At 33.8% G+C, this 13366-nt stretch overlaps 2 protein-coding genes across 5 annotated transcripts in view; both read left to right on the top strand.

Moving 5' to 3' along the window:
• The first annotated feature begins 40 nt into the window (after positions 1 to 40).
• Positions 41 to 13088, top strand: LOC145322630 (uncharacterized). Of its 2 annotated transcripts, none has more exons than XM_080164782.1 (20): positions 41 to 242; positions 3465 to 3541; positions 3755 to 3817; positions 4149 to 4255; positions 4422 to 4572; positions 5207 to 5357; positions 5557 to 5629; positions 6057 to 6219; positions 6670 to 6759; positions 7335 to 7498; positions 7788 to 8570; positions 8720 to 8769; positions 9004 to 9177; positions 9431 to 9500; positions 9636 to 9758; positions 10052 to 10168; positions 10367 to 10570; positions 10975 to 11157; positions 11486 to 11731; positions 12332 to 13088. In XM_080164782.1, the coding sequence occupies exons 1-20, from the start codon at positions 145 to 147 to the stop codon at positions 12440 to 12442; spliced, it is 3198 nt and encodes a 1065-aa protein (XP_080020908.1). In that variant the 5' UTR covers positions 41 to 144; the 3' UTR covers positions 12443 to 13088. The 2 variants fall into 2 exon arrangements, with proteins under 2 accessions (XP_080020908.1, XP_080020909.1); XM_080164783.1 differs by having other exon boundaries at positions 9007 to 9177.
• LOC145322629 (leucine-rich PPR motif-containing protein, mitochondrial-like) overlaps positions 13084 to 13366 on the top strand; it is a 52943-nt gene continuing 52660 nt past the window's right edge. For all 3 annotated transcript variants that reach the window (XM_080164779.1, XM_080164780.1, XM_080164781.1), the window contains exon 1: positions 13084 to 13206. In XM_080164779.1, coding sequence (XP_080020905.1) covers positions 13097 to 13206 — 110 coding nt within the window. In that variant the 5' untranslated portion in view covers positions 13084 to 13096. The remainder of the gene's footprint in view (positions 13207 to 13366) is intronic.

Raw genomic sequence — 13366 nt, forward strand, 5'->3', positions numbered from 1 at the left:
GACATAAGTGAAGCTTACCTAAAAAAACGAACTCCATCAGTTCAGTAGTTTATGAGATTTTAAGCCCTGACTAAATCGGATTTCCCTTAATTAGTCATCTCAATTTAAACTATTCTGTAAACTCAGGAAGAGAAGGAGGAGATAATGAATATAAAGAAAAACAAGAATGCCTCAAGTGCCAAGAAGAGCCCTGTGGCTGCTAATAACAAAATAAGCCCTAATAATCATGGCATTCAAAAAAGGTATTTTTTTTTTAACTCAGTTCATATGTTAATAGCGCAGCTACTTTATAACTAGGGTTACTCCTTTTTATCCTACAGTCACGTCATTGACGTTCATTGAATTATCAAGGGGGGGGGGGGGGGGGGGTTTTAATGCAACCATCTCGTAATCAATGTATAAATGGCACTTAGAATTCGAATTTCGATCTGAAATTTTGCATGAGGAACCCTTGGTAGGTTTATTTTCCCTAAATCGATTAAAAATTTGGAAAAGTAACAGCTATCGGCTGCTGGCTCAGACGATTAGCTGTTTTGGGGCTTTTTTTAGGGCAAAATTATCGATAAAAACACCAATAAACTTTTTAAAAATTTCTAGTACTAGCTGTTTAACAGCTAGAATCGACTAAAAAAGGCTGGTAGAAGCTGTAAAATACCAAGAGTATCATTTTTAGACCGAATAATTTAAAACTATCATTCAAAAAGTTGATTCCTCCGTAATTAATGATGGATATGCCCTGAAAATAGCCAAAAACCGGCTTAACGGCTGAGCTGCCAGCCGTTACTTTTTCTAACTTTTTATTCGATTTAGGGAAAATAGACCTACCAAGGTTTCCTCATGCAAAATTTCAGATTGAAATTCGAATTCTAAGTGCCATTTATACATTGATTACGAGATGGTTGCATTAAACCCCCCCCCCCCCCCCTTATGTTATTTTATCTGTTACTAGCGGCTTCGCCCCTAGCCTCTAGGGGCTTTGCCCCAAGAGATGGTAAAAATAGTGTAAGGTGAAATTTGTAAAAAAAATATTCCACAAAGGAAATCTTCTACAAAGGACCAAGGATATTTCTTACAAAAAAAAAATGGGGGGATTTTTTTTGTTTTGGGGGGGGGTTGGGGGTGTCCCACCCCCCAAGAAAATAGCTTAAAACCACCACAGGACCAATAGGTATATACCCTGAAGAGTAGAATCCAATCGGTTCAGTGGTTACCGAGATCTTAAGGGACAGACAGACGGACAGACATCAAGCTACTTTGTATTATAGATTACTGTATTAAATTGTATTGTTCTTATCCTATTTAAAGATTGGTTGACTAATATGTATGTTGCGTTGCTATGCACATTAAGATATATAAGTTGTCCGGAATTTTAATGTTAGGGGGAGATTTGAAATCTGCATCAAAGAGGACTATCAACGAACTAGAGCACGCGATTCTAAGTACCTTCCACCATTGATCCCAAGTATTTTCTTTTAGAATATAATAGGTCACCATTAATCATTAATATATTGACGCGAAAATTTATGTTTCACCATGTTTATTAGGTTTTTTGATTGATTTTGAAAACTAATAGTAATGTGATATATGTGGTAAATTTCCTCAAAAACTTGACTTGTACAAACACTAATTTGGACTACGACTTGGGTACAGTAAAAATGACTTTCAATATATATTAGTTTATAATATATATGTTTTACTTTTATGTACAAGAAATTGATAATAGTAACATACTTTTATGAAGCTAATTATTTTAATAAAATGGATATTTGATGATACATATGCGAATATTCATGTTATATATGTTGTAAATTAATCCATATTCGCGTTAATTTAAACATACAAATGAGAAATGGTTAATGTACTTTTGACTTTTTTTTATTTTTAGCATTTGACAACATGGGCAATTAAAGACACATCGAACTCAACAAAACGTTTGATAGAATTTTGATTAAAAATGCTGGACATTTTTTTACTTTTCTTCAACTTGAAGTGGTGAAATATAAATTTTCTCGTCAATATACTAATGATTAATAGTGACCTATTATATTCTGAAATAAAATTTCTTGGATCAATGCTGGAAGGTACTTATAATCACGTGCTCTTGTTCGTGGATAGTCCTCTTTTAAGGATATTTTATAAAATTCGGTTTTTGTATAATTCTAAAAGCGGAAATGCATTTTAAGTTAATTAATTTTGACCAATAGGATAGGTGGATTTTAAACTACCTGCGCTCTAATTGGTTAAATGATGTACGCCATCCAATCAGAGCGCAGATTTTTTAGATCCACCAATCACAGATGCCAAAATTAATTAACTTAAATTGCATTTCCGCTTTTAGATAAAGAATTATAGAAAAAACGAATTTTTTAAAAAATCCTCAAAATTTGATGCAGATTTCAAATCTCCCCCTAACTTTAAAATTCCGGAAAACTTGTATATCTTAATGCACATAATTGAGCTCCGATTTTTTTTTTTACCTTTGGGTTTAACATTATCAATATATTTTTTTTCTTAGTCGTGGAAACATTACCTACCTAATATTTTTAAAGCACTAGGAAGTTTTAGCGATTCTCATGAATAGTTTTTAAAAGCGAAGCTTTTCTATAATTAGGGTCGGTCCGTCCGTCCGTCCGTACGTCCGTCCGAGATAGTTAGCTTTTATTCGTTAATTTAAGCATGTTAGAATTGTCCTATCGATTTCAAACTTTGCATGGTGATTTCTGTAGTAGTTAGGTACGATTTAGAAAGCGTAGCAACTCTATAATCATTACCCAAATGTCCGTACGTCCATTTTAAACATGTTGATTTTTTTACTTTTTTAAATAGCTTTTATTAGTTAGGTAATTTAAGCATGTTAGAATTGTCCTATCGATTTTTAAAATTTTGCATGGTAATTCCTGTAATAGTTAGGTACGATTTAGAAAGCGTAGCAACTCTATAATCATTACCAGAATGTCCGTACGTCCATTTTAAACATGTTGATTTTTCTACTTTTTTAACAACGAATTTTTATATGATCTAATTATCCGTTTGATCTGATATTTGGTATATTGATTCCTGGGACAACAAAGAACAATATTTTAAGCGAAGCAACTCTATAATCAATCCCTAAAGATGTAAGTATGTCCATAAACATTATCCTGTATCAAGCAGTTTTTCAACAAATTTACTTACAATTTTGCTTCGAATCTTATACTTTTATATTCTGATTATTCAGTTCAGACACTATACAAGTATTAATGTCCGTTTGTCCTACCGTTTCAGTGCTTCGCTTTTATGGATGTTGTCATCCTTGTTTTTTATGTATTTCACTGTTTTTCAATTTTTTTCAATGTTTTCTAAACCTTGAAAGAAAAAAATCTTCTATCTGAAAAACATTGAGAAATAAAATCATCCGATGAAAGCATCTAATAATGTTTAAGATGATCTTTCTCGTGCCCTGTGTAAAAATATTGTTGTTTAAGTTTGAATCTGTCTGATTCTGAATCGTCAAGTGACGAAGAAATGGCTGAAGCAAGGAAAAAGAAGAATGCTACCATTGGTAATTTTTCATCCTTATTAAAAGTGCATTCTCTTGACCCTCAGAAGCTTCAATCTAAAGGAGAGCCATATCTGCTACAAACATATACATAGACAATATTAGACATAGTGATACTTTTATATAAGTTTTTGTTGTTGTTTATTTATCATATTATAAAATCGACAAAATTGTGTTAATTTGAAAAAAGGTGGTTTTATATTAATGTATTTTTAGGCGCACCAAGAACAGAAATGCGGGTGTGTAGCTTTGAAGATGAGGAGAAATTGTCCCCCTCAGGTCAGTATTTAGAAAGGATTACCTACTTGATTCAGATATATTTTTTTTTCAATAACAAAGTTTCTTATTATAATACCTATTTGTTTATAAAAACTTGTATGCTCTATTTCCCATTTGTCCTGAACCAACACTGCATCATAAATAAGGACGACGTTTAAAATGGTTCCTACTGCTGCTGTGTCAGGTGCGCGACATTTATAGTTATCGTAGGGAGAATGCCTTGGCTTAAAGCAAGATAATTTCATTACCATACACAATTAGGACTTTAACAAAAGTCATGCAAGCGTTGTTTGTAGGACCTTTGATCGCATAATCAACTTATTATATTCAGGTACAACTGCAGCCAGCGATGACGTTGCTTCCAGTCAGACACTCATAGCCCTGGCTCAGAACCTAAACAAGTTGGATAATGCCTGGACTGATTCGGGATTACCCAAGGTAAGGCAATTTTATATTTATTTCAAGTAGGAGTTGAATGTGTTTTTTTAGTCCAAATTATTTTTCTGTTTCATTAATATTAAAGGTTCTGTTACTCTATGTCCGTTTTTCTGTCTCATTTGGTAAGCTTAGCTTTTATGGATGGTGTTACCCTTGTTTCATTTAGGAGGATGTGAAAGATGAACCATTTGACTTCAAACCAGACATTGCATCCCCAGTAAAGACTCGCCATGCCAGAAAAGACAAAAGTACAAAAACTCCAGCCAAAACCTCTCGTCTAGATGATTCAAATATGAACAGTATTTCTAAACTTTTAGGTTAGTTTGATTTAATATTTTTCAGATGTACTGTATTATTGTATTAGATGTATGCAATATATAATGTCTGTAAGTTTGTGTTACGTTGTATTAGCTTTTAAAAAGCTAGCTCTAGGAAAATTATATCATCTAAATATTTTGTCTTCTGAACAATCATGTGACTAAATATAAACAAAATACACAAAATTACATCTTCTGATGCAAAGACGTCAAAGGGGGGAGGGTAAAGTGCGGATTACCCCCCCCCCCCTCCCCCCCAACATAAATTTTGGGAGGGGGGAGGAAATTTACCCCTGCCAACAGATTTCAGGAGGGTAATTACCCCCTTCCCCCCTAAGCAAATTTTACCCCCGGGTGGGGTAAAAACAATTTGCTCATTTTACCCCCCCCCCCCCCCCGTAACAAATTTTTACCTCCCAAAAAAAAGCTTGGACGCCCCTGTTCTGATGATCACAATTAGTGATTGAAACGTTTGGACACATTGCTTAATGAACTAACCAATCAAATTCATTAAAAGTCCCCAAAGTTATTAAGCCAACGAATATTAAAACTTTGGGAACTAGTGTAATCAACAGCCTAATGTCCTCCCTCTCTGATTGTCAATATAGTTTGATAAATAATGAAATGTTTTCAGCTGCCGGAGAAAACTACAGTGAGGGTAGTGAAGATGATAATTCTGATGGGGAAGATGATACTGCCAATGAAGACTCGGAGCAACAGAATAACCAACATGCATTCCCGGCAGAGGGCATCCAGGTCACCATCAGTATGCCCGGAAAATCAAAGTAAGATTTTATGCATTACAATGCAATTCAAATTATGTCTTTTGTAGTCATTAGATATTTGGAGAAATTTATTTCAAATTATCCTTTTTATTTTTAGACGAATTTTAGTACAAAAGCTCCTTTACAGATAAACCTTGTTAGCAATAGACAGACATCCTGTTACTTAAGTATTTAGGATTAAAGTTTTTTTCTTGTTTAGAAGAAAGAAGAAGGATTTTGATGTTGAGGCATTTGTCAAGCGGGAACTTTCAAAAGCTAGACGCGAAACTCAGGTGAAAAATAACTCTTATTTTAAACTAAGACAGTATTCTTATGCATTTGGATGAGATGATGTAACCCAGGGATCTTAGGGGATTAGACAATAGACTATAAATTAATTTACATTGTCAATGATGATAAACAAAATTATCCCCTTATGTAGAATAGAATTATAGGTTGAAAACGTTGAACCAAGGAATTGATATTTTTTAAAGGGACCCATAGGGTTTTAAGTGATCGAATGGGGAATGGGGATTAGTAACGTCAATATCCCCCTAGATATAACAACAACAAAACAGATGTATTGAATAAAAATCACCAATTTAGGGCATTTTTGTCATAGATTTTCTTCTGTAACATACGTATGGATATACGATATACGTAGTAGGTATACGTTATATAGGTAGCTGCGCTTCTAAAAATATTAACTAATATTTTTAGGAGCTGATGCATCAGAGCCACTTCGTGTGTCTGGTAGCGCACCTACACTATGTTAACTCTGTACTCTGTGATCAAACTTTGCGCGCAGCTGCTCTATCAATTATTCCCGCAGCCCACACGCATGCACCTGCCAATGTTACGCTTATGAATCTTGCCGCCATGGGTAAGAAATAAAATATGATTGTTTATCAAAATATTTATACATTATTAGTACAAAACTGGATGATTTTTTTTCAGTGACTACTTTTTTTATTTCAATTACTGGTAGTTTCCATCAAAGTGCCTTGTCGAGCACTGCCACCTCCCTAACTAAACTTCAAATAAATTAAAAATAAGGGTGTTTCTGTTTGTTTGTTTATTACTTTAATTTATATTAGGTCATGTCATATTGGGCACTGGTTAGCCCTGCATGGATAGGGATGAGGGCCACCCTGAGAGGTTAGGCATAGAAAAAATTTCTATGTAAGTTAAATAAGTGTGAAGTGTGGTACAGTGCCCAACAGTCACTTTAGGATAAAGCGCTCAATTATGTCTAAACCATTATTAAAGAAGCTCTACCTACAACTACTTCCATTTGTCTTTGTCTAATTTATAATCTGTTACCCTCTCCTAGTGGGCTGGATACGAGAACGGTACTCACTGGACCTTGCACCTGGGAGTGACCTGATAACTCGCTCTGGTACCGGCAGAACCAGAATTCTAAAGGAAGGTTTCTAATTTGTCCAAATTATTTAGTGACAGATACCCAGAAATCCGAGAATGTGCACAAGTTTTAAAAGTGAAAGGTTGCCTTTTATCTAAGTATATGTAATTTCTGTTTGGAAAATCGTAGAAAGTGCAAAATTTTTATAAGATTGCAAAGACAATGCTTGCTGAAGTCTGTTTGATAAATGATGGTGGGTGCTTTCAGAGAGAGATGGAACAATGGGCTGTTCATTACACCAGTCCCCAAAGTTTTATGATAACGTTTCCTTATTCGTTGGCTTAACAACTTTGGGGACTTCAGTGAATTTTGATTGGTTGGTTCATTAAATTGAGTGTTCAAACGTTTCAACCACTAATTTTAATCTACAGAATTTTGTATCATCATTGGGTATGAACATAAATTTATCGGCTATTGTCTTAACCCTTTAGATCCCTGGTGTGTATAAGTGTGTGTATGACTATGTGGCTATCTATTAAACTATGGTAATTGATCGTCGTACGAGTGAGCTTATCCCAATTATAAAGAAGCTGCGCTGCTAAAAATTATGACAAATAAGATCAATCAAAATTGCCAGGTGATCGAAACCTACTTCCCCATGGACCTGTTCGACCAAGTGTGTGTGTTCATCCTGGTCTGCCGGGCACTCGGCCTGGACACCAGGCTGGTCATGAACCTGGATGTTGTACCTCTGAAGCCACAAAATGATGATAAAAAACCTGCTGCTTCAAAAGCTAACGTAAGATAAGTTCTTTTCTTACAAAATACACTTAGGGGGATGAAACAATATCCATTTTAGATATCATTCAACTCTTTAAACTTAAATAAAACCTTAGTAGCTTCCAGTCAAGGTCTTTTTTATGTTTTCATTCTTTTATCTCAATAAAAAGTTATAACTAAACATAGTCAAAGTATTGATCTTTTATTTTGTATATCTCTTTTATTCCCTTTAATTTAAACTATTTTTATTAAAACCCTTTTGATTTTATATGTTTTTAAAAATTTCAATCGTTTCCAATTACATTTAGACCACTCCTGAGTCCACAACTACAGAAACTAAATCCAAAAATGCAACCAAACGTAAACTAAAAGGGTCTGATTCAGAGGGGGATGAAGATGAGTATGAAAAAGTTAAGGCTAAAAGTCCAAAGAAGTCACTAAGTTCAAAACTCGCAGAAAAGAAGTCTATGGAAAGTTCAAAACTCAAAGCTGAACCTAAAGAAAAATCTTCCTCCAAGGACAAATCCAAATCTTCAAGTAACAATTCCTCAAATAGCAAATCTTTCTCTAGAGACAAATCCTCTTCGAATGATAAATCTGCTTCAAGGGACAAATCAAACTCTTCCAGAGACAAATCCAACTCTTCAAGAGACAAATCTTCCTCTTTAAGAGATAAATCGTCCTCTTCAAGAGACAAATCGTCCTCTTCAAGAGACAAATCGTCCTCTTCAAGAGACAAATCGTCCTCTTCAAGAGACAAAAAATCCTCCTCAAGGGACAAATCTTCCTCTTCTAGAGACAAATCTTCCTCTCATCACAAATCTTCCTCAAATGACAAATCGTCCTCCAAGGAAAATTCATCCTCCAGAGACAAATCATCCTCAAAGGACAAATCCTCTAATGGCAACTCTTCACTTGCGTACAAATCTCCCTCTGTCGTCAAGCCATCTTCACGTAGTTCAAGAGCCAAATCAAGAGATGAGGTAAAGAACGAACAAGAGAGCAAGAATGGTATCCATGAGAAGGACGAAGAAAAGGTGCCAAAAAGAAAGGCTTGTAGAGCTGTCATTGAAATTATAAATAATACAAAGGTAAATTTTAACAATTTTTTTTAACATATCAGTCTTTTAATAACAAAAATGGCGGTTAAAAAGTGGTTTATCCAACATTTCTCCCCTATGAAACTATTGATAATTTGAATAAAAGCCATTACTTGAATGATACAATTTTTAACGTAAAGGGAGAAGAGCGAATGAGCGGCAGTCAAGTGGATGGAAGTAATGATGTAAGGTAAAATATTTACTCATAAACAGAATTTATTATGTGTATCTAAAGTTATGACCATTAGAATTTTATTTAAAAGAACTTGCAAGCAAAGTCTTGTTGGGCTGAAATACTTTACCTTAAAGATAGAACTCAACTACCTATTCCTCTAATTCATCTTTTTGAAACAATGCCTGTTTTATTCGTTATGTCTTCCCGTCCTGTGAATTTCTGCATGTGAAATCCACTTTTATGTTTTAGTAGGACAAAAAAGAGCAGGAAACACAGTGTTTCAAGTTCAGATGAGGACTTTGAACCCAGCAAAAATACACCTACCCCAAGCAGCTCAAACAAGAAAAAGCAGCAGACAAAGAAGCGCAAATCTTCTGGTGAAGAATTTGAGTTTAGTCCTCCTGGTCCTAGCAAAAGTTCAAGGTTTTTATTTTTTACTCAGCTTTAAAAAAAATTGTGTTTTTAATTTTCCATAATAAAAAATGTCATTTCTTTGTTTTTAAAGACCTCCACAATGCTCTAATTGTCAAACTGTACCTATCAAATATAGCTCATGGCGTTTTTTCATCTGAAATCGAAAATTTTGGGGCTAAAACAATATATTTTGCAGTCGCTCTATGTGATTTTTTTTTGTTAAGCATACGGTTTAAAATAAGTATTTAACTTTTTGCTTCAGGAATTCCATTGTGCCAAAGAAGAAGCCCGATACAAGTTTGAACTATTGGGTTGAAGTTTACCTTGAGAAAGTAAGCAGTTTTTATAATGATATTTTGATAACCAATTTTATTAGAGTAAATATTATTTTGATATAGCAATATGACTAATTTTGTTTATCTTAATTGAGTTTAAAAACTTGCCAATAACCAACTTTATTCTTTCAGGATAAGAAATGGATCTGTGTTGATTTATTTAATGGAAAAATAAACAAACCTCCTGAAATAGAACAAAGACTAGCCAAACCTATTTTCTACATCTTATCCGTGGATAACCAAGGATTTTTTAAGGTAAGACAAACTTAGTTATAGATTCATATGAGATCAAATTTATTTGTCTTAATGAATATTAATAGACAAATAAATGATAACATAATAGTTAAATGACGAGTTAAGGGAATGGACTATATTTGTACTCTACTAATAACTTCTTGAAAAATGATTTATTTGGTTTATTTGGTGATAGTGGTGGCACACATAAACCAGTAAATTTCATTAATGTACCTACTATAATTTCAACATTCCAACATTCAAAAAAATAAGATATTTTACCTAGCATCATGCAAAACTAATGTAATATTTAGGATGTTACCAGAAGATATGCATCTGACTATATGACATCCACCAGAAAAATCAGATATGACGAGAAATGGATCCAGAAAACGTTCAAGAAGTACACACAGAAATCCACCACTGCAAAGGTAAAGATTATTTTGCTTAAACTATTTTTGCCTATATGAATATAAATCCAGTCGTTTTATGTTTCTATCTATATGGTATGATCTGTTCAAAAGTTATTCTACAATTTTTTTGCCACTTTAAAATACCAACGTACATAATATTTTAAAGAAAATCTTAGTCTTACTTTTACAAGAAATACAATGTGATTAAATATTTAGGCTAAACAAGAAGACTTGGAATTATCACGTAAAGCGGAGGAAGCTCCTATGCCAACGACTGTCTCCGGTTTCAAGAATCACCCACTCTATGTTCTGAAACGTCACCTGTTGAAGTTCGAGGCCATCTACCCGCCCGAGGCGCCCTCGCTAGGCTGGTGTCGGTCAGAGCCAGTCTACGCCCGCGAGTGTGTTCACACATTGCAGGTAGAACAAATTTTGAATTTTTAGAGGGAACTTCGTAGATTTATTCTTTTTCTTAGGCTTATTATATGTATATGATGGTATAATCATGTATAGCTTTACAATTTATAAGTCTGAAATTAATACATGGCTATTCAGATATTAAAGCCATTTTTAAAAGTTTATCTAAACATTATTTTTTTTTTCATTGGAGGAGATTGAATTAAATGCTGTAGTCCTTTCTCTATATCTCCAATCTCGTTGATATGAAATATAATATTCGTGCACAATTTGATTTGCCAGGTCGATATTAAAACAGTAAGCAAATGAAATATATTTATTGTTTGTTTTAACATAAGGTTTCTGGAGTAGTATGAGACACTTTGAACTCCAAGAAATGAATAAATGAAAGAAATGTAAAATTTTAGGGTCGCACATCCTGGTTAAAGGAGGGCAGAGTTGTTAAAGTGGGGGAGGATCCGTACAAAATTGTGACCGCCAGGCCCAAGTATGACCGGATGACCGGTACTGTTGTAAAAGACCAGCCTTTGGAATGTTTTGGCCACTGGCAGACTGAGTTGTACGTGCCACCTCCGGCTAAAGATGGAAAGGTATAAATCTTTTATAATACTTAGTCTTATTGTAATAAAACGACAATCTAAAGATGTTATGAAATTTGACTTTGTTCTATAGATTTCTAAACTTTTAAGGAAGCTTTGTTTTGGCCCTGATCATTTTTAGGCTAACAGAATTTGTTCATCATTTAATGGAAATAATTTTATTAGCCAACTCTTTTGTAATACTGAACACTGATAAATTAATATAATGGAACAATTTTTATGTTCATGTTAGTGGAATTATTCTTTTATTTAAATTGTCTCAAAATAGTTAATTTCAAACGATTTAAAAATTCATCCAAAACATGATGATTATTAAAAGGTGCCAAGAAACGAGTATGGCAATGTAGAGCTCTTCAAACCCTGGATGTTGCCGAAGGGAACTGTGCACATTCCAATCAACGGGCTGCAGCGTGTCCTGCGGAAACTTAACGTGGACGCTGCCCCAGCAATGATGGGCTGGGACTTCTCTGGGGGCGGGTGTCACCCGGTGTTTGACGGATACGTAGTTTGTGAGGAGTTTGCGGATTTGGTCGTGGATGCGTGGAATCAGGATCAAAGAGACAGGGTAAGATTTTTTTAACAATCAAAGCCAAAGCGCCATATTTTGCTGGAGCCGTAATTTTTGTTCAAATACGGCTCCGGGTTAGCTAAAAAGGAGATTTTTTATTAATTATAATTTGGTAACTCTGTTTTGTCGTGTGCAAATGCCCCTTTTACGTTTTTCAAGTCCATTTTTATCAAAAATTGAACTTTTAAAACCTTCAAAAGTCAAAAATAGACTTGGCAAAAAAAATATGTTGAGTTTTTCTTAAGTTTAGGTCGAAGCCGGAGCCGTTTTTTTCACAGGCTGCTTCGCGGAGCCGGAGCAGCACCAAAATCAAACGGCTCCGCAACTCTGCTTAGAAGATAAATCATACATTAGCTTCAGAAATTTTATGAATGGGATCAAAGTGAACAGTTTTTACCTTTTCAACGAGTGATTAAAATAAATGGATGAAAATATTAACAAACAACAATTATTTTCGATATTTTAACAGACAAAATAAGATTTTCATGTTTATGAAAATTGACTCGCATAGAAAAATAGCTTAACTTTTGTTGAGTTACAGACGAACTGACCTCAATTGTATGGCAATAATTCTAATATTTTTCCCTCATTTTTTAGGAGGAAAAAGCGGAGGAGAAGAGAGAGAAGAGAATTCTTGATAACTGGAGAAGACTTGTCAAGGGTCTCTTCATCAGAGAGAGAATTCAAAGCAAATATATGAAGAAATAAATATGAAAATAACAGGGTATATCCTATAATAAAATAGTACTGGAATTCGAAAAAATCCCCTAAAAATTCATTTTGACATTTATCAAAAAGATCGTATAAGCAAAAACTAATATAACCTTTTTTAAAATATCAAATCAAGAGAAACTGGTTCTTTATTTTATTACAAAAGAGTTATACAGTCAGAAACCAACTTTTTTACATGGTTTAAAATATCATTATAATATGTCAAGATAAAGAAATATTTATACCAAAAACATGTTTGCAGTTTGCATAAAATAAATCCCAGTGGCAACTTATACTCATATTGATACTACCAATTGAATATTTTTTTATTCTACCTCAAACAAAAAGAAATCTTTATTTTGTGATAAAGCATACCTAACATAACCATTTTTTTTTCAAACAGTATTTTTTTTATTAACCCATTTTTAAAAAAAATCCAAAAAGATTTTTGATCATGCTCAAAAAAATATAATATATACCAAAGTACAAAATTTATATTAAAACATTCATAAAAGAAAATTATTTTTATTTATTTTAAATGATGCATTGAACCAAAATTGCCATATATAAGAAACCTTTTTTTAGTATATGTCACCATTTATGTAAAAAAATGTCATGGAACAGAAAAATATGTTTTTTAAGACAGTTAAAATGTCTAGCTTGGGGTTGCGTGTGGGACGTCTGGCACTGCCCAGGATGGGAGCAAGAGTGTCCAGAACAGCTGGCAAGGGTCAGCTTGTCATACCTGCACATTTAATCAGGTAATATTAATATTATGTTTGTTTTATTTTCAGAATGGAAGAGAACAAAGATTAATATAATCTTTTTTTTTAACTATCGGCTTCGCCCTTAGAGGCCTCTAGTGGCACTTTAAATGTTTCTTTTTTGGTTCAAGTCTCGACAATACCTTGTTGCGTTAGA

This window comes from Acartia tonsa, chromosome 6 (genome assembly GCF_053477335.1).
Source record: "Acartia tonsa isolate MP-2025a chromosome 6, ASM5347733v1, whole genome shotgun sequence".
In the NCBI taxonomy this organism is placed as follows: Eukaryota; Metazoa; Arthropoda; class Copepoda; order Calanoida; family Acartiidae; genus Acartia; species Acartia tonsa.

Coding starts and splice junctions, on each gene's coding strand:
- LOC145322630 (XM_080164782.1), top strand. CDS start 145: ATGAATATAAAGAAAAACAAGAATGCCTCAAGTGCCAAGAAGAGCCCT. Junction 243..3,464: donor AATCATGGCATTCAAAAAAG/GTATTTTTTTTT, acceptor TTGTTGTTTAAG/TTTGAATCTGTCTGATTCTG. Junction 8,571..8,719: donor AAATTATAAATAATACAAAG/GTAAATTTTAAC, acceptor TTTAACGTAAAG/GGAGAAGAGCGAATGAGCGG.